At 44.6% G+C, this 27,713-nt stretch overlaps 1 protein-coding gene across 3 annotated transcripts in view; it reads right to left on the bottom strand.

The window, feature by feature from the left end:
* CCDC13 (coiled-coil domain containing 13) overlaps positions 1-21,127 on the bottom strand; it is a 53,815-nt gene extending 32,688 nt beyond the window's left edge. The window contains exons 1-5 of one of the 3 annotated variants that reach the window (XM_019418860.2): positions 21,017-21,109; positions 16,424-16,624; positions 6,957-7,183; positions 4,575-4,723; positions 433-575 (exon numbers count right to left, since the gene is read on the bottom strand). In XM_019418860.2, the coding sequence (XP_019274405.2) occupies positions 433-575; positions 4,575-4,723; positions 6,957-7,183; positions 16,424-16,480 (576 nt within the window). In that variant the 5' untranslated portion in view covers positions 16,481-16,624; positions 21,017-21,109. The other 2 variants (XM_053903920.1, XM_053903921.1) reach the window with 2 other exon arrangements.
* Positions 21,128-27,713: the final 6,586 nt, after the last annotated feature.

Below are 27,713 nucleotides of genomic sequence, written 5' to 3'. Positions count from 1 at the left end.
GTTAATTCATTTAGCAGACATTTATCTAGTACTTGCTACGTGCCAGGCACTGGTCAAAGCATTTTACACTTAATCTTCAGAAAACCTTAGGGTGAGTACTCTTATTACTGTCATGTGACACAGTGAGTTTATAGCCTGCTCAGTGTCACAAAGTAAGGCAGCTTTGGAGCTAAGATTCACCTCTAGGTGGTCAGGCTCCGGGTCGGTGTCCTAACCGCCATGCCGCCTGCCTCCCCGTGCCCTGTGCCCCCCTTGCTTCCTGACACACTTTCCCCTCTCAGGACGTGACAAAGACTGAGGAACTCTTAGCGAACACTGACCCACAAGCCCTTCAGAGGGACCCAAAGCATCTAAGTGTGGCTCCCTCTCTGGAGGAGTGGCCCAGGGTCCTGGGAGTCCCCTCCAGAGGCGGCAGTGACCAAGGCCCCTCACTTCCCGCTCCAGCTCCCGGATGCGATTGTTCAGCTGCTTCGCTCTGGTTTTCGCACCCTCTGACTCTGCCATCAGCGCCCGGTTCTTTTTGGACAGCTCGACGATTTTGGTGGCGATCACATCCCCGGCCAGACCGGCTGTCCCTAAAGTGAAGGAAAACTGGGAGGTCAATTAAAAGCACAGGCCCACACATCAAACTCATGCCACACTACCAACAGCCCTGGGGTTTGAAAAGCTGAAACCCTCATGAAAGGGCAGAGGCTCGGGGGAGTGACTGCACACTTAGGCACCCTGAAACCCCACTCCAATGAGTAGAAAGGCAGCCATTCAGGAAATTACAAAATCCGGAAGCAAAGTTTTAATTCTATGGGATATCAGTTTATTGCCCCAATTCTCCATGCCCTCCTCAGTGACACGGTTACACACCCACACCCTGTGCTCTGTGTCTTCCGGCAAATCGTGTGTGCCCCCCTCAACCCCTATGCCTGCCTGACTCTGGGCTCAGCCAATGACTTGTTTGGCCATGGGTTGTTAGCAGATAAGGCACAGGTAGAGGCTTGAAAAGCACTTGTGCAGTTAAAGCCCCCCCTTTTTCACTCGTGCCATCTCCACAAGAACACAGCCAGGCCAGCTGGCTGGGCCCAGGACGAGGAAGAGAGACACGTGGAATAAAGCTAACCCACCCTGGTCAAGCCCGACCTAGATCTGCTGAGCCCCAATTAACCCCAGATGTTTGAGCTCAATACATGCTTACTGCCGAATGCCGCCAAGATTATGTGGTTGTTTCTGACACAAAGCTTTGTGGTGACACCTAACCAACACAGAGGCATGCACCCATTTAATAAATATTTATTGAGTTTCACCAAGGGTTGGGCACTCTCGGTACTAGGGATTCAACAGTGAATAAAACAGACTTATGGAGTTTACATTCCAGCAGGGGAGACAGATAATAAAAAACAAATAAATATGCATTCCAGTGCCTGGGAGGACTGCCTGCTATGAAGCTGGGCAAGGGGATGAGAGGGAAGGGGGTGACACTATTTTAGACGGAGTGGTCAGGAAGGAAGGCCTGTCTGTGGAGATACGTGTGAACAGAGACCTGGATGAATGAAAAGTGAGGGATCAAGCCATCAAGAAGAGTGTTCCCAACTAGGAAGGGTATTCTAAGAAAAGGGCACAGCAAGTGCAAAGGTCCAGGGGCAGGAATATGTTTGGAGAATCTGAAGCCCATCGAGCAGGACGGAGTAGCTAGAACACAGTGGGCAATGGCAGGAAGCTGCTGGCAGGGTGTGAATGTGGGAATCTGAACTGTATGGGGCCGTGCAGATGGCAGGCAATGGGAGCTAGCCCAGCTCAGCTCCTGACTGACGGGGTAGCCTCACAGTCCCCTGTCCACGTGCGCAACGCAGGTCTGGTCAGATGGTCTGCAAGTTCTCTGAATGCTTCCGACATTCCAGCAGTGGGTAACCAGCAGGGACACCTTCTTAGGCCTGTTTTTTTAACACGACTGTCATGTGCCTTAGAACGGACTTAGAGAGTGACAACTGGTGGAAGGTATACAAGGGTGCTTGATGGTTTTCAAACTGACTCAGCCCAGGCCTGCAGCTGCCCCTGGCCTCCTCCTACCTGCTGCAGAGGCTAGGGACACTTCAGGAGAAAGGGCTCAGAACAGGGATGGAAACCAGACATGGAAGGACACATGGTCCAGCAGTGAGTTTTCTGTGTTATGCTTTCCTTCCAGGACTCAAAAGCAGCATAAATCCTGGAAGTAGATGTCATGAAGAGGTCCAAGAGAAGCCCTTTGTGGTCTAAGGGGCAGGAAGGGACACTCAGAGAAAACAAGAAAAATCCTGTTGTTGTTTTTTTTTTTTCTTTCTATTCTTTCCCAAGCCCCACTCTTTTTTTTTTTTAAATCTATTTTTAATGTTTTTTATTTATTTTTGAGACAGAGAGAGGCAGAGCATGAGCAGGGGAGGGGCAGAGAGAGAGGGAGACACAGAATCTGAAGCAGGCTCCAGGCTCTGCGCTGTCAGCACAGAGCCCGACGCGGGGCTCGAACTCACGGACTGTGAGATCATGACCTGAGCCGAAACCGGACGCCCAACCGACTGAGCCACCCAGGCGCCCCCCAAGCCCCACTCTTGAAGCTGCAATCCCATGATAAGGGAGCAGCAGTGAATGAGCAAGGACAGAAATACTAAATGGCTGGGTAAATATAATAGATTATTTTTGTCTCCTTAGGCTCTGTAAGATATGTGTAATGATTGAGAGCAAATATTATAACATTATCTGTTGGGATTTTCAATATATAGAGATATAATACATATAAAAGTTGCACTATTATGGGGGAGGGTAAAGGGACCCATATGGTGGTAGTTTCTTTGTTCCACTTGAACTAGTAAAATATTAATTCTAAGTAGACTGTGACAAGTTATGTATTTTGTGATTGCCCGAGCAATCACTAAAAAATTATGCAAAGAAGTATAGTTAAAAAAAAACAACAGAATTGGGGAGCCTAGGTGGCTCAGTCAGTTACGCATTCGACTTCAGCTCAGGTCATGGTCTCACAGTTTGTGAGTTCGAGCCCTGCGTCGGGCTCTGTGCTGACAGCTCAGAGCCTGGAGCCTGCTTCGGATTCTGTGTCTCCCTCTCTCTCTGCCCCTCCCCTGCTCATGTTCTGTCTCTCCCTCTCTCTCTCTCTCTCTCTCTCAAATAAACTTAAAAAACAAAACAAAACAAAACAAAACAGAATTAAAGCAATCACTAAAAATCCAGCCAAAGGAAAACCAGTCTGTCGGCTGTCAGCAGACTGTCCCTTGAGGCCTGGTCTAAGCACACATGCTGGGCCAGTCAGACCTTTCTCTTCAAAATTTGACACTGGAAATCAGAAACGGTGACTGCACAACATGGACTGGATTTAAGAAGTCCTGAGGAAGAGATGGGGCTGGCAGTCAGACGAGGCCTTGGGCAAGCTGGCAGAGACAGCAAAGAGACGGCACGGGGCAGGCTGGGCGAGAGGGAATCACCCCTGTGTCCACAGGCTCCTGGGGAGGGGAAGCGTCTCCTGCTTCCCCCCTGGAACTCATCAGCTTCTCTATGGCCCTGCCAAAGGGCAAGCTGCCCCTTCACATCTGAACCTCAGCCAGGCTGGGTGTGTTTTTCTATTCCTCACAATACAAGTCCTTCCCTTCAGTGTTGTTTTTTGTTTTAGACAGAAAAGGCCAAAGAATGGAGTGAGGCACAATAGTGACCAAGGGCCTTTAGGACACCGAATTCCCATTGGCTGTTAATTCTCTACTGGTCCTCTGCATGTACCTACCCTTAAATACACTGGCTCTCAAAAGGCAGGGAGGGACACTCTGGCAGATGCCGGGTGAGGCCCATTGTTATCTGCGGTTGGTTACACTGACCTTCTGGTTTAGTCAGCTACCTGGGAGTTGCTCAACGGGTATACATGGAACAGAGGACAATCAGGGCCAAGGTCCCCACCAGATCTGCAGGGCCAAGGTCTAGCTCATAACCACAGAGCCAATGTCCAGTCACACCCTCAGAACTAACGTCATGCCCAGACCCATATGGCCAATGTCCCTACCAACACAGCCAAGGTCCAGCCCAGACCGAAAGGGCCAAGGCCCACTCTAGACCCTACTAGGTCCCAGGAAATTCCCTCAGAACAGCTAACTTCCCTGTCTCGTCCACTTTTCTGGAGCAGCAAGTGCTGTAGAGTGAATGCCTGCTTCCACTGGGGTTTTTTCACATCCACAACACAATGGCTGAGCCAGAGCACCAAGATAAAACGGACCGTGCTGGCCCGACAAACGTGCAGCAAGAATCCACGGAGAACCCCTGTCATGAGTCCTAGCCAGGTCACCAACACTGCCCAGAATGCCTGCCGACTGTCCCTGCTGCTCCTGTGCTCCCATTTCCTGGCTCACTGGCCTCCCTGGCCTGCTCTCTTCCTCTACCTCTCCTTCATTTCCAGGACTCATCTGCATGAACTTGACCATGGTTGACCCTTGGCACTCTCTCTTGAGCACGTGTGCTCTGGAACCTGCTCTTTGCCCTGCCCAGGGGGCTCCATGGCAGCTCGGCCAGCTACCTGGAGATCAGGGCAGGCACTGCCACAGCAATGGTTGAGCTACCTGTGAAGGCAAATCTGTCCTCTTCTATTTTCTTTTTGAGATGTTTGATTTCAAAGTCCCTTTCCTTCAGCAGCTTATACAATCGCCCATTTTCATCCACTGTCTCCCTGAGCTGCTCTCGAAGGTGTGTGATCTCCTCTTCAAGCATCCTACAAGGGCAAAGGCAGAATTATAGGGACCGATGGGCAGGAGTCAGGCCTCCACTGCCCAGGCTTGTTGTACCTGGTTGGGCACTAGGTGGTGAAAAGAACTCGTCTGTACAAAATGGAAAATGTCAATGAGCAGATTTTAACACACTGTTCTCAAAACCGAGTGACAATGCACACATACTCACACACACATGCACACACATGAAAAGAGAAAAAAGGTTTGAATTACATTGTTTACTATGGATTTAAGAAAGGGCTATATAACTGACTGCCTCTCTCCAAGAATTCATACTCGTTCAAGCATCCATGGAACATGGATACAAATGTATCATCTTATAGGCCACAAAGGCAATCTTAGCAAATTCCACATAATGGACATCATACAGACCTTTTTGTTTAATGGCAATTGACTAAAATTAGAAATCAATACTAAAAAGACAGCAAAAAAATAAAATAAAAAACAAACCCCCAAACCCATCATACGTTTGGGACTAAAAAAAACAACAACAAACCACACGCCTGGGGAACCTGGGTGACTCAAGTCAGTTGAGTGTCTCACTTTGGCTCAGGTCATGATCTCATGGTTTGTGAGTCTGAACCTCACATCGGGCTTACCGGTATCAGCACAGAGCCCACTCCAGATCCTCTGTCCCCCTCTCTCTCTGCTCCTCCCCCACTCACATTCTCTCTCTCTCTCTCAAAAAAAAATATTTTTTTTAAGAAAGACACATTTCTAAATTATTTATAGGTTGAGAAGAAATCATAGCATGTACCATGAAGCATTTAGAACAGACTGACTGCAGTAGCAATATATATAAAAATGTGTGAAATGCAGGGGAAGGGTAGAGAGAGGGAGACAGAGGATCCAAAGCGAGCTTAGCACTGAGAGCAGCAAGCCCGAGGCAGGGCTTGGGCCCATGAACCGCGAGATCATGACCTGAGCCAAAGTCAGATGCTTAACCGACTGAGCCACCCAGGTGCCCCGAGACACTGATAGTCTTAACTGCATGTGTATATACACATACACATACATATTAGAAGACCACATAGGAATTGTCTAAGCCTTAAGTTGAGCCTAGGTCTCTAGGTTTCAGGTAAACCTGACAGAAATCAGAGCAGGTGGTTGGTTTTGTTCATCATGAGTTGTCTTGCAAGGTTCTCTCCAGCACTTTAAAACACGAGAACCACATGATTGATGGGTCTGTGATCATTTCTACCGTGAGGCACAGAACAGGCTCCCTAGGGACAGTTGTGTGGGAAGTGAGTAAGTTATAGACGTTATAGGGAACGGTTATTATTAGTTAACAGCTGATATAATCATTACTGCTGTTATTCCACCAGTGGCTCGGGCCTCCACCAACTCCAGTTTCTCCAATTTGGGAAAAGATCATGTGGAAACATAGGTCTGGGGTTAACTTAGAGCTAATATCTTGGAGCCACAGGAACTTTTCCAATTATTGCACAACCTGTATGTTTTTCCCTATTAAGATTTTTTAGTGGAACATTTGAAAGTTGAGAAACCATAAAAAGTACCCATCTGAGGATGGGTAAGATAGATTCTGGGCCAAACCAGAAGCAAAGAGACAACTCAACAACTATTGTGGGGTTTTGGTTTTTTTGTTTTTGTTTTTGTTTTTTTGACTATCAGAGAATTTTGTATCAATATAGACTTCTGCTTTGACAACCAGTATAAATCAACATGCACTGAATTTAAAACAAAATGAGAAGATTCCAGATTACTTTCAACCTTTTCACCAACTGTGAAAAACCAAGGAACCCACCAAGAGCTTTCTTAGGACAGGTATGTTTATGGTTGTTATGTGTCAGGAAAGGGAATTGGCATAGGAGAACGATCTCAGATGAGAATTTGCAGCAATCATCACTTATGAACCATCAGAGTTAGCCAACCACCTCCTCAGAAACCCAAACACGGTTTTCGTGAAAGAGAGACGGAATAAGAAAATCCAACTGAATAAACTAAACCCTGATGAGTTTCAAATTTTCAATTTGACTTTGAACAATTTTTATACACATTTCATACCAACTTATATCCACGGGAGCACAGATCTATCAGAGGCAAATCTTCAGTAACAACCTCTGTGTCAAAACCTCTGTGGCCCAACTTATACACACACATCTAGTCAACCTGATTGTCTAGCTGTCTGTAATCATTTCTCCCCCACCTTCCCTACCTCCCTCCAGTGCTCCTGGGAGGGTTCAAGTTTGCATTTACCTCTGCTCGAAGCTGTTTTTTGAGTTTTGCTCCCCAGCTTGGAGAAGGCTGAGGCCATCCGAGATCTCCAAAGGCTCTTTTTGGTCATCAACTTTGCTTTCGAGGCTCCGTTCCTTTTCCCTCTGTTTCTCCATCTGCTTCTGCAACCTTTTGTGCTGCATCTCCTGCATGGCCTTGAACTGGAGCCGCAAGGTGTCCCGTGCACCTTCATCTGCTGCCATCTTGCCCTAGGAGTAGGAAAAGAAGCCTGCGCAGAAGCAAACCCCAACAAGCACACATTTCCCAAGAGTACTCAGCACACAGTCAGCTCTGTCTACAGCCTCCAAGTCGGCAGTACCCTGCTTAGCCTCGTGTGTATCCCTATGGAAGCCTGGAAGACCCAGCCTCACCTCAAATCCCCTGAAAGCCAAGGCTGAGCTGAACATCCTCCCCCTGCCCTGAATGTGCCACCAGCCTGCTCCCCATCGCTCAGACTCAACACTGCTCTCCTTCCTGTCTCTAAAAGCAATGGCTCTCCACACTGGCTGGATATTAGAATCTCCTAAGGGCTTCTAAAATACAACAAAGCTTGGACACACCCTTGAACCAATTAAATCCCAATTTCCAGGAGCGGGGTTCAGACATCATATTTTTTAAATTCTAAGTATAATTTACACATGGTAAAGTACATAAATCCTGAATGTACAGCTCAATGGACCATTACGTAAGTATACATCCCTGGGGTGACCACCTGGATCAAGGTATAAGTACTTCCTGTCCCCAAGCAGACTATCTTGTGCCCTCTCCAGGCAGTCATTCCCCCCAAGAAACCACTGTTCCGACCTCTGCCATTGAAGATGAGTTTTATGTTTTCTTTTTAATCTTTAAATTCTACCAAAGTATAAGTCATTGACAATAAAATACGCCATTTTATGTGTGCAAATGAGTCTTGACAAACACATATACGTGTGTCAGCCACCAGCAGCAGCACTGTAGAACATTTCTATCACACCAGAAAGGTTCCTTTGTGCCCCTCTGCAGACAATCTCCCTGCCAGTCCCAGTCCCAGGCAAACTCTGATCTGCTTTTGATCCCTTACATTTTGTCTTTCCTAGAATTTCATATAACTGCAATCATACAGTAGGTAGCCTTTGTGGTTTGTTTTTGTTTTGTTTTGTTCGTGTGTGTGTGTGTGTGTGTGTGTGTGCTTAGCAGTACCTTTTGGAGATTTATTAATATTGTTGCATGCATCATAGTTCATTCCTGCTTATTGTTGGGTAAGTATCCCATCACATAGATATACCACAGTTTGTTCATATATTCACCTGTTATTGGACACCTGAGCTGTTTCCATTTTCAGCTATTATGAATAAAAACTGTTACAAACATTCATATACAAGAAAGTCTTTGTGTGAGCATATGTTTTTATTTCCCTTGGGCAAATATATAGAAGTGGAAATGCCAGCTTATATGGTAAATTTATGTTAGCTTTATAAGAAACTGCTAAATTGTTTTCTAGAGTGGCTGTAACATTTTACATTCCCACCGGCAGTGTTTGAGAGTTCCAGTTGCTCCATATCCTTGCCAGCACTTAGTATGGTCAGTCTAAATTTTAGTCTCTCTAGTGACTATGAAGTAGCATCTCAATGTGGTTTTAATTTGCATTGCCCTGATATCAGATTATATCGAGCATCTTTTCCTGTGCTTACTGGCCATTTTCATATCTTCTTTTGTGACATGTCTATTGATATTTTTTGCCCATTTTTAAATCACGTTGTCTGCTTATTATTGAGAGGTCAGAGTTCCTCATACATTCTGGGTATTTTTGTCTACTTTTGAACTTCAGGTAAACAGAATAACAGAGCACGGATACTGGAATTTTTAAACGGCCTCCTCATGTCTGGTGCTAAGCACCCCTGCCTGAAACCAAACTGAAGTCACATCATCCACCCACCATCCAAGTAGTGATAAATCTCGTTGATCCTCCATAAATGTCTTTACATAAATGTCCGTGTATTTCCAGCCCCACTCTCATTATGCTCACGACCACCTCAGGGCATTTGTACTTGCCATTCCCTCTCCCTAGAATGCTCTCCCCCCAGACATCCACTTTACTCACTTCTTTCAAATGTCACTTTATCAGAGAGGTCTCTACACCATTCCATTGTGGAAAACTTTCTTATTCTCACTCCCCACACCCCTTACCCTGTTGTATCTTTCTCCACAGCACTTAGCTTCGCCTGACACACTGCATGTTTATTGATTGCTTCTCTCCCTCTCTGCCAGTCCTACAATGGCAAGCACTATCTGATGTTCACTGTTGGATCCTCAGTGCCTAGAACAGGGCCTGGTGTGTAGCAGGCAGGAAATGAGTATTTGATGAACAAATGGCAGATGGTTCTGTCCTAGGACTGTTCAAGCAGGTCCTTACTGCCCTGGCTGCCCTCTCCTTTTTCCTACTTGTAGTCTACCCTGCATTGGCTGGCTCTTAGCACAGCTCTTAGTCTGACACACTCCTGCACCAGAGAACTTCAGCAGGTGCCCATTAGCTGCAAATCCAAGTCCAAAGGCATTAAAGGTGTTGGGGGATTAAGCCTCTGTCTCTTCTTCCAGCCAACTTTCCCCTTCTTAAGGCCAGTTCTAGTCTCACCTTGCTGCTCTGTCCCTATATGTCCTTCTCCCCTAGACTTAAACCTTGCTGGTTCTCCCAGGCCCAGCACAAACACCACATCCTTTCCTGAGCCCCCAGGAAGAACATGCCCCCTGCCTGGCCACCCCCAGCTGCTCCAGCAACACCTTTCCACTGTACTTATCCCTACCCTGTCCTCAGGGGTGGTCCCAGAGCCTACACCCAGAGCTTCTTAAAGCTGTCTTAATATTGAATCTGCAGGGATACAATCCAAAAGTACTGATGTCCAGGCCCCAGGCCTGGAGGATTCGATCTAACTAGTCTGGGGTGGAGACCAGGCATGGGGCTGTGTTAGTGCTGCCCAGGTGGTTGGGATGTGCTGAGAACTGAGCCCACGGTATGGCCTTTGAGCCTGTCACAGCAAAAGAGGAGCTGGTGTTACCTTGGAATTCCTCACTAGGTAGCTCTGCCCTGTTAGAGGAACTATATAACTATAACTATAACTATAACTATAACTATAACTATAACTATAACTATAACAACTATATCACTCTGCCCTGTTAGAGGAATTAACTCAGCAAGTCTGGGTTGTCCACACCCTGCACACTCCAAAGGAAGGTTTGGCCCTTGACCTGCTCTGAAGGAGGTAACCTCTAAGTCTTAGGTATATCCTGCCTGACAATAAAGCCTTTCTTTACCTGGGCTTGGGCCACTCAAGGTGGTCTATGCTAACAATGTGATTTTATGATGGAGACCTTGTGCCATGCCCTATCAGCTTTACCTCTGGAAGGGTGGGAAATTGAATGACTAAGGTCAGTCATGTATGCAGTCAGCCATGCGTGTGTGACTGACCCCCAGTAAAACCCTGGACCCCAAGGCTTGGGTGAGTTTCCCTGGCTCGCAATGCTCCATGCATGTTATCATGCATTGTGGCTGGGAGAAGCAAGCACTGTTTCCGAGATGCCACTGGGAGAGGACAACTGGAAGCTTGTGCCTTGTGTCTCCTGGACTCTGCCCAATGTGCCTTTTTCCTTTGCTGATTTTAATCTGTGCTCTTTCATCAGAATTAACTGTATACCAGCTTTGCTGAGTTCTGTGAGTGCTTCTATCAAATCGTGGAAGCTCAGGATAGTCTTGGGGACCCTCAAACTACAGGAACCCCTGGACACCTCTGCTGAATGTGTGACAGCCATAGATAAGCCTCTGCTCAGACTTCATTAAACAAGCAGACAAGCAAAAGGGTTTTTACAGGGGACTCAGTCACACAGGCACGGCTGACTGCACAGCTGACCATAGTCACTCAATTCCCCATCCCATCTTTTGGGACACCTAGGGATATAATGTAACTTAACAATCAGACTCAATGTTATATAAATGGGAAAATCAGACTTTTTCTGTAAAGGGCCAGATAGTAAATATTTTAGGCTTTGTGGGCCATATGGTTTCTGTTACAAGTATTCTGCTGTTGTAATGGAAAGCAGCAATAGACAAGACAGAAATGAGTGGGTGTGGCTGTGTTCCAATAAAACTTTATTACAAAAATAGGCAGTGAGCTGGATTTGGACTGTGCGCCTTAGTTTGCCAACGCAATTTAGGGGAATTTCACCTGAAAAAGTGCCTAGAGATTCAAGAAAACCCTATTGAGCCTATTATTTGAAAATATAACTGGAGAGTTTAAAACTAAATTTATCCTGTGATTCCCTATTTTTTTGTAGATTATAAGAAGGGACCATCATATACTTCATTTTCCAAATTGGGTCACCTTGGAGAGTGAAAGGAAGAGCTATTAATAATCATTCTGGGTCAACAGCAACTTGGAAAAGCAACTTGGAGGCTGTGACTAGCATATAAAACAGCGGTTCCCACCCCTGCTACACACTGAAAACACCGGGAGCTTTTAAGATACTGGTGCCTGGGTCCCCCACCCAGGGATCCTGATGTCATTGGTCAGGGTACAGCCTGGATGTTGGACACTGCTGGTCTGGGCTACCGTACAAGTAGCTTGGCCCAAGCTGAGACAGCACCTGAGTTTCAGGGTGAACTTGGTCTATCCCAGCTGTGTGAGTTAGAAAGTTTCTAGGGGCACCTGGGTGGCTCAGTCGGTTAAGCGTCTGACTTCGGCTCAGGTCATGATCATGGTCCATGAGTTCGAGCCCCGTGTCGGGCTCTGTGCTGACAGCTCAGAGCCTGGAGCCTGCTTCGGATTCTGTGCCTCCCTCTCTCTCTGACCCTCCCCCCATTCATGCTCTGTCTCTCTCTGTCTCAAAAATAAATAAACATTAAAAAAAAAAAGAAAGAAAGTTTCTAGACCTCTTTGGGCCTCAATCCCTCTTCAGTAAGCAGGAGATGAGAAGGAGACCATAGATGTGCTGTAAGGGGCAAATGCAAATTGGGTGGTGGTGCATGAAGGTACTTTGTCAGCTATGCATGGTAGGAACAAAATACTATTTTTTCTCCCTTTCTGGTGGTCTGTCTTGGGGAATCCCTTCCTCCTTCTCTTGCCCCACATACAGAGGCTCCCAGGCCCTCACAGTGATTCTTGTGACCCATTAGCAGAAAGCCTTCTCGGGCTACTGGGCCCACAGTGACCCAGCCCCATGACATAGCTCCCTCTAGCCTCCACAGCCACTCCTTCACATCACAAGGTCACCTCCTCTGCAGCTTATCTCCTGCCCGCTCACCCCAATATTCCCCTGGTGCCTCCCCATCTCTCTGGCTGCCTGCCTCCCACCTTCCCTGGGCCTTGTCTGGGTACTTCTAACCTATACTGCACCTGATCATTTGGGATCTTTTTAAACCAGATCTGAGTGGCTCCTGCCTTTCCAAGACCCAGCCAGGACTCATGGAGGGCACTCTGGCTGGTCTGAGAGCTGCATCCACCCCACATTTTTCTTTAACTTGCTCAGAATGCTCCGTGAGGATTTGAATTTGTTGTCAACATTCAAACATCTGTAGGGGCGCCTGGGTGGCTCAGTCAGTTAAGCGTCCGACTTCGGCTCAGGTCATGATCTCGCGGTCCGTGAGTTTGAGCCCTCTGTGCTGACCACTCAGAGCCTGGAGCCTGTTTCAGATTCTGTGTCTCCCTCTCTCTCTGACCCTCCCCCATTCATGCTCTGTCTCTCTCTGTCTCAAAAATAAATAAACGTTAAAAAAAAAAAAAACATTCAAACATCTGTAGATTTCAAGTAAATCCAGATTTCCAGCTTCTTTTTGACAAGTTTACAGGTTTGGCCGTGCTGGGTCCCTACCCTTACATGGACAGCAGCTTCTTAGCAGAAGGAGTTCCCTCCGGGCAGGCTATGCTCTTTCCACTCAACACCATCCCTACCACTCCCAGATGCTGCAGCCGGCACATCCACATCGGCTGTCTGGTATCGTTGCTTGTAAATGCTGTTCTTTCTCTCACACCTGCTGGATTCACTCACTTTCATTTCCCATCAGTCCTTGCAGATGTTTGGTTTTGTAACTCCTCCCAGTGCTCAAGCCTGGAGGCATCTCACAGGCTTGTTTCAGCCACTCTACCTTCCTGGGATGCCTTCCTCCCCAGGCTCTTCCCTCCTCGCCTCTCCTCCTTCCCCAAAACTCCTGTTTAGCTTGAAGATTCCCCTGGGGACACTCTGTAGACTCCTAGAATCCCTTGGGCATCCCTTGATCACTAAATTTACCTTAATGTATTATAATTATCTATGGCTTTGTTTCTATTCCTTTTACTAAGAGGACTCTTAAGGGCAGGGATCTTAGGTCTTATTTCCTAATTTTCAGCATCTTTCCCAGAATGGGCCTTCAATTAATATTTTAGAATTGTCACTGAATATAGCAGGTGCTCAAAGACGAAAGAAAAAAAATGGATGAATGGTACAGAGAGCAAACTGGTAGTTGCCAAAGAGGAGGGGGTGGGAGACGGGTAAAATGGGGGAACGGGAGTGGGAGTTACCGGCTTCTAGTTATAGAATGAATACGTCACAGGATGAAAGGCACAGCATAGAGCATATAGTCAATGGTACTGCAACATTGCTGTAGGTGACAGATGGTGGCTACCCTCATTGTGGTGAGTACAGCATAACCTAGAGATGTGGAATCACTATATTGTACACCTGAAACTATTGAAACATTGTGTGTAAACTCTACTTCAATTAAAAAAAAATTTTTTTTAATGTTTATTTATTTTTGAGAGACAGAGCACAAGCAAGGGCGGGGCAGAGAGAGAGGGAAACACAGAATCCGAAGCAGGCTCCAGGCTCTGAGCTGTCAGCACAGAGCCCAATGCAGGGCTTAAACCCATGAACCATGTGACCATGACCTGAGCCAAAGTCAGACGTTTAACCTGAGCCACCCAGGTGCCCCTACTTCAATTTTTTTTATATAAAAAAACTTAAAAAATGAATGAGTAAATAAATGAATAAAGAATAACTTGTAGGGGCGCCTGGGTGGCTCAGTCGGTTGAGCATCCGACTTCGGCTCAGGTCATGATCTCATGGGATGATAATCGTTATATACTTCACAGGGTGGCTGTGGGGATTAAATGAGAGAATGCATGGAAAGTGTGTATTATAGTGCCTGGCATGTGACCACTCCTGACAGTTTAGCTATTATCATCTTTCTCATCATATGAGATGGGGTGTCCTCAACCCAGTCAAGTCTGTGGGAGACAGACAGCACGTCTGCACCGACGGGGCACCTTTGGTCTACATCAGCCGCCAGGGCATTAGCATCTGCTCTGTCAGGGATTTGGATGTCGTTGGTCTGGGCTGTGACCTGGGCATCTGTCTATTTTTATTTATATTTTAAATTTTATTTACTTTTTTTGCATCTATTTTTAAAGTGTCCCAGGTGAGTCTAATGATGAGTGAGGCCTGAGAATAAGGGGGGCAGGTGCTCTGAGAGGCTGGGAAAACCTGCAGGAGAGGGAGGCACTGAGTCAGCCTGAAGTTGAGTGCTAAAGAATCTGGCTCCAGTGGAAGAAGAGGGCGCCAGGGGTGGGGGGCAGAGGGCTGTCCTGTCAAAAGAAGAGCATTTGCAGAGAGAATGTGATGAGTGTGGGGAACCGAGAAAGGCTCAGGACGGACAGAGGGCAGCGCAGAGGTTTGGGGAGGGACTGGAAAGAAGGCCTTATCTGGCTCACCTAAGGAGCCTGAACTTCAACCTGAAGATGATGGGGATGTTTAGAGGATGCACACAGGATCGCACTTGCATTTTGTGAAGCTGGAGACAAAGGGGCCTAGTTGGGAGGATGCTTCCGGGAAGGAACGTGGTCCTAAATCAAAGCTGCGGCAGTGGGGATGGAGAATGGGGAACGGGAATGATGCCAAAATGGAAGAAATGTGAGGCAAGTGTGCAGGAGAGGAGAGGGGAGTCTAGAAGGTTTGGGTTTGAGTGGCTGGGGAGATGGTTATTCCAGGCAGAGGAGTTTTCCAAGCTGCTGGCAAGCCCAGTGCCAGGCACTGCTGAGTTTGAGACTCCCTAGGCTTTCCACATGGAGATACTGGGTGGGCCTGGGGCTCGGAAGGGCAGCCTGACCTGGGGCCTCAGGTGGCCAAGACTGGGGTGTGGACAAAGCACTATGGGGAAAGGGTGAGCAGGAGGCTAGGTAGGAGGTGGGAGAGAGAAGGGGAAGATGGAGGAAGAAAAGATGCTGGGAGCAGATAAGAGGTGAGCAGATATTACTAGGCAGAGAGGGGAACAGATGGGTGAGTCTGAAGAAGAGGCAGGGTGGACTGATCAGGGCGGAGGCTGGGGTGGCAGGAAGCTGCAGACAGGGGCAACTGAAGGGTGGATGCCAGGAACCTTCTGAGATGGGCCCCGACCACATTCTTCTTTCCCTTCCTAAACAATTTAATTGCAAATCAAGGTAGACCCTTGACCAAAGACAACATGGATCTAAGCAGGGGATGCTGATTCCCAGGAAACAGAAAGGAAAACTTTTACTTTTGAAAAACAAAAGAAGTAATGCTAAAGCTAAGTTTTTCAAAACACCCGTTGGCCCTGCCTGATTCCTGACTACTTCATGACAGTGTGGTTGGTGTATATTAAAAGCAGGAACAAAGATATGCCTGCCGTTTATATTTGGGGGGGTCCAGATGAAAGACTGGAAGACTTTCTGTCACCTTCCACCTACCCTCATGGTATAGAAACTGTCATGTTCATCTCTGAATCTTGTCTCTGCAGCACAAGCCAGCATGGGTATGCAGTGGGTGCTAAATGAACATTTATGCCATGAATGAATAAAGGAACCACAGCAGCAATTTCGGCTTTAGAGCAAACAGCACTAAAGACACTCAACTTGATTTCCTTTGCTCGTGTAGGATGTGGGTCAGAAGATCATTCGGCAAATGTTTATTGGCATATGAACAGCTCTCTCCTCATGGAGTTTCTAGTCTGGTGGAGGAGACAGACATTGATCAAATGATCACATAAAAAAGCATAAAATGATAATGGTGATGTTCTGAAGGAGATACATAGTGCTGATAGTCTCTATCAGAGAGTTTGATGTAGCCTGGGGGAATCCAGGAGAGCAATCCCAAGGAAGTGAGCTGCGACCGGAAGTACGAGTAGGAGTTAAATAGAGGAAGAGCATTTGGGACAGAGGCACAGCATGTGTGAAGGCTCTGTGGCAAAATGAAAAATGGCAGTGCCTCTAATGATCAGTGCCCTCTACTCTCCCTGCATAGGTAATCCATCAGCAAATTCTCTTTGTCTACATTCAGAATATACCCAGAATCTGAACACTTCCCACCTCTTGATCCTTACTGTAGCCTCCTAATTCATGTCCATACATCTGCCCTTGCCCTCCACCCCATGGTCTTTTCTCAACACATCAGCCAGAGAAACCCTGTTAGTAGGTAAGTCGGACCATGCTCACCTCAGCATAAAAACAGGGCCCAGTGTAATCTGGTTCCTCTTGCAAACCATCTTTCATTATCAAGAATGCATCAAACTCACAGACTTCCACGCTGGCTGTTCCTCTGCTGAAATGTTCTTCCCAGGATATTTACATTTAGTTCCAGGATTTTTGTTGTTTTTGTTGATTCTTTGGGATTATCTACATAGACAATCAGGTCATCTGAGAACAAGACAGTTTTATTTCTTCCTTTTCAACCTGTAATGGTTACTTTTCCTCTCTCATTGCCAGACAAGTAGACAGGTATCTACTCAAAGGGGATGTTTTCAGGGAGACCTTCCCTGACCACCCTACCTAATAATGCATTCCCTTCCCTTGCTTCCACCCCTTGAACTCCCTCTCCCCTGCCCAGATTTATTTTTCTCCATCACATTTCTCACCATCTGATATACAGAACATTTTACCTACTTATCACCTATGTTCTCCAACTAGCTTGTAAGCTAAGAGTGTACATTTTAATCTATTTTGTTCATTACTGTACTGCAGACCTGTAACGGTATTTAGCACACAGTAGGTGCTCAGTAAAAATTTCTGGAACAAATGAATGAATCTGACCTCCCTTAGTCCAACCATCTTTGGTAACCAGCTGCTGTATCTGTGAATATGCTACTCGCATGTAATTGTAGCAAATGTTTAGAAAGCATTTCTTTAAAATCCATCTTAATAACATTTGTGCCTTCTACATGTGGTGCTTTGAGGGCATGACCAGTCGTCTTGCTACTTGCTCTGGACTTGAATAGTAGAAGCAAAGGTGCAGAGGGCTTCAAAAGTTAAAGCTGAGCAGAAACTTCTGACATGTAAAGAGTTTTAGAAGTTATCATTCCTATCCTCACGATAAGAAAAAGATCTAAACTAAAAATCAACAACTGGAAATCAGTGGAACTTAGAATCCTTAGACAATTGAGGTCACAGGGCAAAGTACTGCCCTGAATATTGGAGAGTCAGGTGAATACAGAGAATCACAGTTTACTGGAGCAGAAGCCTGCAGCTAGAGTCAATATGGGTAGAAACACTAATCTCTAACTGATGAATTGCTGACGACCCTGTGTGGCTTAGGTTGCAGTTTTAAAACTCCTCGGGGTTCAGCCCTCATAGTTTTGTGATTTTTATCTCCAGGAACCCTACCAGATTCTCACTACGAAAAACAGAGGGAAATCTGCTCCTGTTTCTGACAACGGAAGAGGAAAAGTAACAATTAAAGATTGGAAAGAAAAAAATAAAACTGTCTTCTTCTCAGATGACATGATTGGTTATGTAGAAAATCTCAGAGAATCAACAACAAAAACAAAATCCTGGAACCAATAAGCAATTACAGCAAGGTCATGGGACAGAGGTTAATATACAACAGTCGATTGTTTTTCTACCTACCAGCAAAGAGCAACTAGAAATTGAAATTTAAATGCAACACCATCTACATTCACATTAAACCATGGAGCTACTTGAGTATACATCTAACACGTATATGTAAATATGTAGATGTACATAAATGTATGTATATAAAAAATATATGTATATAAGTATATGTAAAAAATCTGGGGGTGCCTGGGTGGCTTGGTCGGTTATGCGTCCGACTTTAGCCCATGTCATGATCTCACGGTCCGTGAGTTCGAGCCCCGCGTCGGGCTCTGTGCTGACAGCTCAGAGCCTGGAGCCTGTTTCAGATTCTGTATCTCCCTCTCTCTCTCTGCCCCTCCCCTGTTCATGCTCTGTCTCTCTCTGTCTCAAAAATAAATAAACGTTAAAAAAATTTTTTTAACAAAAAAAAAAAAAGAAAAGAAAAATCTGTATGAGGAAAACTAGAAAACTCTGATGAAAAGAAATCAAAGAAGAACTAAATAAATATTCCATGTTCATGGACAGGAAGACTCAATACTGTTAATAATGTCAATTCTTCCCAACTTGATCTGTAGTTGCAACTATAGGTCCCAATCAAAACCCCAGCAAGCTAATTTGTGGATACTAACAAAGTGACTCTAAAGTTTATATGAAAAGGCCTAGAATAGCCAACACAATATTGAAGGAGAAGAACAAAACTGGAGGACTAATGCTACCCAACTTTAAGACTTCCTATAAAGCTATAGAAATTAAAACAGTGTGGTATTGGGGAAAGAACACACAAATAGATCAATGGAACAGAACGTAGAGAGCCCAGAAATAGACCCAGACAAATAGATTCAACTGATCTTTGAAATGAAGCAAAGGAAATTCAAGAAAGAAAAAAGCCTTTTTAAAAAATGGCGTTGGAACCACTGGACATCATGTGCAACAAAATAAATCTAGACACAGACCTTACACCTTGCACAAAATTACATCAAAATGGGTCATAGACCTAAATGTAAAATGTAAATGTAAAACTAAAAAACCACTAGAAGATCATATAGGAAAAAAATCTAGATGGTCTTGGGTTTGGCAATGAGTTCTAAGATACGATACCAAAAGCACGATCCATGAAAGAAAAAAACTGATAAGTTGGACTTCATTAAAATTAAAAACTTCTGAAAAAAAAAATTAAAAACTTCTGCTCTGCAAAAGACGCTGTTAAGAGAATGAAAAGACAAGCCACAGTCTGGAAGAAAAACTTTGACTGCAGAACACATATCTGATAAGGGACTGTATCCAAAATATACAAAAGAACTCTTGAATTCAACAATATGACAACCCAATCAAAAAGGGAGCAAAAGATCTGAACATACATTTCACCAAAGAAGATATATAGATGGCAAATAAGCATATGAAAAGATGATCAGTATCATATGTCATTAGGGAATTGCAAATTAAAACAACAATGTGATACTACACATCTATTAGAATGGCTAAAATCCAAAACACTGACAACAGTAAATGTTGGTAAGGATATGAAGCAGCAGAAAATCTTATGCATTGCTGGTGGGAACACAAAATGGTACAGCTATTTTGGAAGACAGTTTGGCAGTTTCTTGCAAAGCCAACCATGTCGTACCAAATGATCCAACAATCATTATTTACCCAAATGATTTGAAAACTTGTGTCTACACGAAAACCTGTAAGTGAATATTTATAGTAGCTTTATGCGTAATTACCTAAAATAAAGAGCAACCAAGATATCCTTCAATATGTGAATAAACAAACTGGTACAACTATACAAGGCAATGCTATTTAGGGATGAAAAGAAATGAGTTATCAAGCCATGAAAAAAACATGAAGGAAAGTTAAATGCATATTGCTAAGTGAAGAAGCCAGTGTGGAAAGGCTACATTCTGTATGATTCCAACTGTATGACATTCTAAAAAAGGCAAAACTGTAGAGAAGTAAAAAGATCAGTGGTTGCCAGGGGTTGGGGAGAGGGGAGGAGGGATGAACAGTGGAGTACAAGGGGTTTTCGGGGGAGTGAAACTTTTCTGTAGGATACTTTAATGGTGGATACATGATATTATGCATTTGGCAAAATCCATAGAACTGTACAACACACACACACACACACAACCCATTAATGTAAACCATGGACTTTTTAACTTAATAATAACAGATAGCTTTATCAGTGGTAACAACTAATATGCAACACCAATGCAAGATGTTAATAGTGGGGAAAGGGAGGAGGAGTATATAGGAACTCTCTGTATTTTCTGTTCAGTGTTTCTGCAAATCTAAAACTGCTCTACGAAATAAAGCCTATTAATTAGTTTTTGTTTTTGTTTTTAAGTTAGGGCTAAGTCTACATGGAAGGAAGTCTGGCTCAGGAAAGACTGGGAGCCAAGGGCTGGGGAGAGTGGCACCCACCCATTACTCTACTTTCTGTAGCAAAGCAAAGATCCCAGAGGACAGAGACCAGTGACGAAGGGCTGAGGCCCCTTCCAGGCATGAGCCTCCTCTGGCCCTACCAGACTCCGTCTCGCCCCCCACCCCCCCACCCCGCCTTTATTATGTTAGCCTAGTGTATTCCTAGCAACAGCCTAGGGTCCTGGGGGTGGAGAGGAGAAGCCCAAGAGATTGGGCGCCTTGTACACCGACTGTCTCAGGTAGCATCAATGCAGGGATCGGTTTGAGGTGGGGTGGGGTGCAAATGTCTGGTTCCCCGGGTGGGAGTCCCGCTCTGAGGGGACTCTCTCGTCGGCTCGGCCCCCGTGTGTGTGTGGGGGGGGCCTGGCCCTGACTCGGGAATATGCTGGAAGTGGATGCCACCAAGTCGCGTAGTTCCCATTCCGCCTCTCGGTACTCGTGCGGCAGGGCTCCGTAGCAGATACCAGGACAGTGCGCTGGTCAGACGGACCTGGGCCGGACTTCTGACCATGCCACCTGCTGTGTGACTGCGGGCAGGTGACCCACCCTCCGAACCTCACTAACCCCTGTACTGCATGGGAACTACGTGTCTGCCTGGAGAGGGAAGAGGGCTGTATGTGGAGACTCACAGAATGAAGTGGGGCGAGACCTCGCCCGCCACGCGTGCAGGGAGGGTCAGGCCAGGGGCAGGTCAGGGCGCCCGGGCGAGCGCGTGCGCTCCGGCGCGGGTCCGGACCCCCCAATGGCTGTGGGCTCCCCCGGCTTCTGCCTGGGACTTCCGTCCTTCCCCACACTTACAGCGGTCACTGCGCTCCTCACTTTTAGGGCCGCAGCGGCTCGGTCTCTTCTGGACGCCTGCACGCGCTGCCCCGACAACCGTCACCAGGGAAACCAGAAACGCTCTATGAGTGACGTCACCACGTGTCTACGGAGGCCGAGCGGGCGCCCGGAGCTGGAAAAGTGAAGAAAAGCGTAGGTGGGGCGGGTTGAAGCAGTTTGGGGAAAAGAGCGGTGGGCTGGGTGGGAAGAGGCTTCCTGTGCCTGAGACTTTAAAGTTGGCTCAGTCGTCCGATTCTGGAAGGTAGGTTTTAAAAGTTTCGTGGGCCAAGCATTCTACGCAGAGATACACAGCCCTGCAGGAGAGTTGAAAAGTGAATGGCCCACCACGAAATTTGACACGTTCACAATGTCTTTGGAAAATGCTGGGGAGGGGCACTTGGGTGGCCCAGTCGGTTAAGCGTCTGACTTAGGTTCAGGTCATGATCTCACAGTTGGTGACTTCCAGCCCCGCATCAGGCTCTGTGCTAACAGTTTGGGGAGCCTGGAGCCTGTGTCTTCGGATTTTGTGTCTCTCACTCTCTCTGCCCCTCTCCGCTCACACTCTGGTTCTGTCTTTCAAAAATAAATAAACATTAAAAAAGAAAAAAATGTGGGGGAAAATTGTATTGTGGTAGTGAAAAAAGCGGGACGCAGAATAGTAATTGCTAAATAAACTTGTGTTTTTTTCAAACACAAACAAGTCTGGGAGGAATATATAGAAATATTTTTTAAAAATGGTTATTTTTGGGTGGTGAAATTACAATGCTGTTTTTATTTTTGCACCTTTGGGCATGTTAAAAATAATGAACATGGTCTATTTTCATCGTGGAAAAACACTTGTTTTTGTTTTTTTTTAAGTCACTGCCCAATATAAGTCGCTACGATATTCAGGACTACATGCAAGTGGGAGGCAAATTTATATGAAATAAGATTCAAGGATGCTTTCTAAATATTTATTCAGGCCTTTATAATTTGAAAATCATCAGACATGTCATAGTTGCTTTTCTTGCTTTTTCTCCCCCCATGAGGCATTCACCCTCAGAGACCTGCATGGACATGTGGCACCAGACCACCTTTTGCAACATCAACCAGAAGAATATTGACAGGATATAATCCATCTATCTTTTCACGTTTTATTTGTATTCATGTTTCTGGTGTATTTTCTTCTATTCGATTTTACACATTGGTGGTAGTTTGCATATCCACCACCACAGTCAGGATATTGAACCTTCATTCACTGCAAGGATCCCTCTCTTGGGCTTTTCTAACCACACTCACATCCCTTTCCCACCTTCCAGTCCCTAAACCCTGGTAACCACTGATCTGTCTTTTCTAAAATGTTGTCATGTTATATAAATACACAGTATCTAACTTTTGGGGACTGACTTTTTTACCCAGAATAATTCTTTGGAAATTCATCCAAGTTGTTTTGTGTATCAATACTTTGTTCCTTTTTATTCTGAGTAGCTTTCTACGGTATGGATATGCCAGTTTAACCATTCACCCACTGAAAGACTTCTAGGCTGTTTCCAGTTTGGGGACATTACAAATAAAGCTGATACAAACATTCATGTACAGTTTTGTATATTAATTTTTCATGTACAGTTTGGCTAAGGAATATAAAATGGTGCGGCCTCTATAGAAAAGTTTGTCAGTTCCTCAAGAAGTTAAATGATCCAGGAATTTCACTTCTGGATATATACCCAAAATATGAAAGCAGGGACTCAAACAGATACTTGTACACCCATGTTCATAGCAGCACTATTCAGAATAACCCAAAGGTGGAAACAACCCAAATGTCCATCAACAGATGAATGGATAAACAAAATGTGGTCTATCCATACAGTGGAATATTATTCAGACATAAAAAGGAAAGAAATTCTGACACTTGCTACAGTATGGATGAACCTTGAGAACATTATGCTAACATGAAATGGACCAGGCATAAAAGAACAAATATTGTAGAATTCCATTTATTTTAGGTACCTAGAATAGGCAAATTCATAGAGACAGAAAGTAGAAGAGATGTTGGCAGGGGGGAGGGGAAGAGGGAAATGAGAGTTATTGAAGGGTATTAAGTTTCTGTTTGGGATGATGAGAAGGTTCTGAAGGCAGATGGTGGTAATAGCTGCACAGCATTGTTAGGTGTACTTAGTGTCCATGAGTTGTATACTTAAAAATTGTTAAAATGGTAAATTTTGTTATGTATATGTTACAACAAATTGTTTTTTACTTTTTTCATTTTATTTTTTATTTTTTAAAATTTACATCCAAATTAGCATACAGTGAAACAATGATTCCAGGAGTAGATTCCTTAGTGCCCCTTACCCATTTAGCCCCTCCCCCCTCCCACAACCCCTCCAGTAACCCTCAGTTTGTTCTCCATATTTAGGAGTCTCTTCTGTTTTGTCCCCCTCCCTGTGTTTATATTATTTTTGTTTCCCTTCCCTTATGTTAATCTGTTTTGTCTCTTAAAGTCCTCATATGAGTGAAGTCATATGGTTTTTGTCTTTCTCTGACTGCCTAATTTCACTTAGCATAATACCCTCCAGTTCCATCCACGTAGTTGCAAATGGCAAGATTTCATTCTTTTTGATGGCCGAGTAATATTTCACTGTATATATATATATATACCACATTTTCTTTATCCATTCATCCATTGATGGACATTTGGGCTCTTTCCATACTTTGGCTATTGTTGATAGTGCTGCTATAAACATGGGGTGCATGTGTCCCTTCGAAACAGCCCACCTGTATGTATCCCATGGATAAAAGCCTAGTAGTACAATTGCTGGGTCATAGAATAGTTCTATTTTTAGTTTTTTGAGGAACCTCCATACTGTTTTCCAGAGTGGCTGCACCAGCTTGCATTCCCATGTTACAACAAATTAAAAAAAAAAAAATCAGTTGCACAGATTTCTGTGGGTCTAACCACTCTTTTTTCTAATCCCTAAAAATTAGGTCCTTCCCACAGTTCCATATAGCTCCAACTATAAAGTAGGACCTTTATCTATGCTTATTTATTTTTTAAAAGATAATCATAAGGCCACCAAATAGATTTTCCTGCACTGAAATTATATGCTTGCTCCCACAAATCAGTAAATATAGCATAAGCAGGCAGTGATCCTCTTCTTACTATGAGAAGCAAAGTTGAATTGAATATCAGAAGTACCTGGGTTTCTAACTCTCTGACATGAGTCAAGTCACAAACATCAACTTTCTTCTTGAAATAACAACAGTACTGGGGCACCTGAGTGGCTAAGCAGCTGCCTCTTAATTTTGGCTCAGGTCATGATCTCATGGTTCATGGTTTTGAGTCCCGAGTCCAGCTCCGCGTTGACGTGGAGCTTGCTTGGGATTCTCTCTTTCTCCCTCTCTGCCTGTGCTCTCTCAAAATAAATAAACTTTATAAAATAATTACAATAGTACCGTTTATTACCATGATAATCAAATAGGTCATGAATGTTCTTTGTAAACTGTGAAATACTCTTCAGGTGTATTATTACATATTTAGCTGTTTTTGCCTCAAAATGGAAGCAAGCTTTGCTGCAGCTTAAAACTAAGGCTCCATTAGGCTCTATGCATTTCAGACTTCTCCAATTATGGACTTCAGCTTTGCAGATCCAAAATCTGATTTGGTCATTATACCATAAATGTCTCTTGGGGTTGGACTTAACAGCAGTCATGGTATTAAGTGACTGACATATAAACCAGAACACTAAGCCACTAATTTACGTTGGGGAATTGTGACCCATATCCAGGGCCCCTCCCTTCCCAGAATCAGACACCCACGAAACCAAACGAGTCATCAGAAAGATATTGTGAGCATGGATTCAAAGCAACCAGAAGCAAACTACCTTGAGATATTTTTAACACTCATCACAATCAGGAGCCTCCCCCGCCCCCCCCCATAAAAATTGTTCATTTTCTCCAGGTTCAAGATCCTTCTGGCTGGAAGGTGCTGTCTCTTCAACTCACCATGGATTTGGGCTTCCTTTGTTGGCTACCAGCCTCTCATAGACTCCCCCTAGTACACTTTTGTTTTAGCATAACACCATTTTGGCTATTCAAGTCTTAGTGTTTGTATGTATGGTGATCTCACCCATCATATGCTGATTTTATTAGGAAACTCAATGTTCTGCCAAGATTCAGTAGTCCTTGCTTCCAAGGGATCTCTCTGATGGATGAGATCTACCCTGCTCTCCTCCAAGCCTTCAACACAATGTATTGGTAATATATTTTTATATTTTACCCCACATTTCTCAATTTCACTCTTAGCTCATATCATGGTCTTTCATAAACACTTGAATGAGTCACCTGGTCTCAGTAATTACCGTTTTTTTCCTATTGCTTAGGTCCCCAATGCCTTGTGTACTTACTAGTTTTTAATTTACCACCTTCACAGTAAAGACCATTTATATGGGGGGATTTCTTCATCTTTCTTCTCATAAAGGCCAAAACAAATACTGAGAATTTTCATATATGAAGAAACCTGAGGAAGAAGCAGCTACGGAATATTGGCAGGGGAAATGGACCTCAGACCTAGGTGGGTAATGAATGTGTATATGTGTGTGGTGGAAAGTGGAAATGAAGATAAGAACAATTATTTATTGAACAGTTATTCCTTTATATACCTGCCTTCCCTTCCATCATGCAGTTTCTCCATGTGACCAGGCTCTTGAGTTCTAGGTCATGCTCTGCCACTTTTTAGTTGTATGGCCTTGGGTAAATTACAGCTTTCCTTTCCTATGTTGGTAAAGTCAGGATAATACATACTTCTGCATTTTTGTGAAGAACTAATAGAAGACTATTGAAGCATTTAATACACCGCAAAGCAGTGCACAAAAGTATTATTATAGTGGAGCATGCATTGTGTTTTCAACTCGTCATGGCAAGATGTGAGAGAAAGGAAAGTCTACTGTGGCCTAGAGAGTTCAGAGAAGCTTTACCAAAATAGAATTTGGGTTAGGTCTTCATGGTGTGCACTTGAACTGCCTGGGACTGCGGAAAGGGAACATTCAGGAAACAGGTAAAGCATGAGCAAAGATGTTGGGGGCGGTGGTGAGCACAGGGCTTCAGCGCTGCTGGACAAGGTAGCAGAACAGGAGCTGAAGGGCCTAGGTTTAAAGTGGTACAACAGGAGAAAAAGGACAAATCTGAGTGACGGGAGACTCTGCTTATGAAAAATTGGCAGGATTTGGTGAGTGCTTTAACAGTGATAGAACAGGAGGAAGGGAAGACATTTTTAAGAGTTTGAGCCCAGAGTGTGATAGGGGGAGGTGGAGGGTGTCACTGACAGCAATGGGTGAGCCAGGAAGGGGCACCAGTGGGGAAGACTGCGAGTATGGCTGTGTGTGGGCTGAGTTTAAGTGATAGGCATGCAAGGCCTCTAGCTTTCTTCACTCTAGCTGAAAGGCACGATGGCATTTCCTCCTCACGTGGTAAAATTTTAGTCCGTGACACTTCAGAGTTACACTGGGGACAGGAAAAAGACCAAACACCATTAGAAAAAGCTCAGAATACTACAGAGAGGACCTGTTCCTGGGTTCCTCTGAGGGGACCAACTGGACACTGATCTCTAACCCAGAACCATTTATCATATCACTGCTGAATTTAGAGAAAACTTTTCTAACTTTTGTCTTGCTAAAAACAAATTATTTATTTCAAATAGGATCAAGTATATAAATAACTGACAGTTCTACTATTTGACACAAGAGGACTTTAAAATACCTTATGTTTATTCAGCTTTCTTCTGGCCTAGTAGGTATGTTACAATGGGCTGTAGGTTTACATGGGGATAGAGCCTGTATTTCAAGCTCCTGAAACTCTCCAAGTAGCATTTACTCATCTGTGAGGCAAGAGGTTTGCCCAGCATGACCAATCCCCTACTCCAAAATCCTGACTCTATCATACAGAATCAGAGTGTACCTTGAAGATGTAAGTTCCAACTCTTACCACCAGATGTCACTGTTGCTCATTAGAAATAGATCAACTCCAGGGGACAGCAGGATCATAAATGTAATAAAACCAAAACCTACTTATCCCAATTAGTTCAACATTTACTGAATACCTATATAAGCCAGGCACTAATGCCAGGTACTTTAGGTCATCGTGCCCTCAAAGAGACTAGAGGAGACACGGAAACAATCACTCATCATCTCTCCAGTAACCTGCAACATTAAGCCAAGGAATCTCAGTGAAAAATCAACATACCATCTCTTTTAGGTAAAACATTGATTCCTCAAGGATACTTTTTCTGACTCCAACCCCAGGTTAGGTCCCCCAAGCTCGATGTTACTGCTGCAACCTATACCTAGCATTCATCATGCTTTTTGTAATCACTTAATGGCAGCCTTCCCTGCTAGACTATAAATTGAGGGCAGGGCCCATGAATCTCCTGTCCTGCTGCATTCCCAAGCTTATCATAGTAACAAGGTAATAGCAGTCATTTATGGAATATCGATGCATCAGGTGCTATGCTAGTCACCACTGCATTTAACCTTCGCAAAAATCCTAGGCCACTGATCTTGTCCCCATTTTACGGATGAGGAAACCATGGCTACTTGGCTAGTAGGTGGCAGAACCATGAATCCAGGACTGATTCAATAACACATAATACCACATGCATTTTAGCGACTGTTAAGGACTTCCATTATTTGATGCCAACCTATTTATC

The sequence above is a fragment of the Panthera pardus genome, unplaced genomic scaffold (genome assembly GCF_024362965.1).
Source record: "Panthera pardus isolate Hobbes unplaced genomic scaffold, ASM2436296v1 HiC_scaffold_16, whole genome shotgun sequence".
Lineage (NCBI taxonomy): Eukaryota > Metazoa > Chordata > Mammalia > Carnivora > Felidae > Panthera > Panthera pardus.
This window is presented reverse-complemented; position numbering and strand designations above follow the sequence as displayed.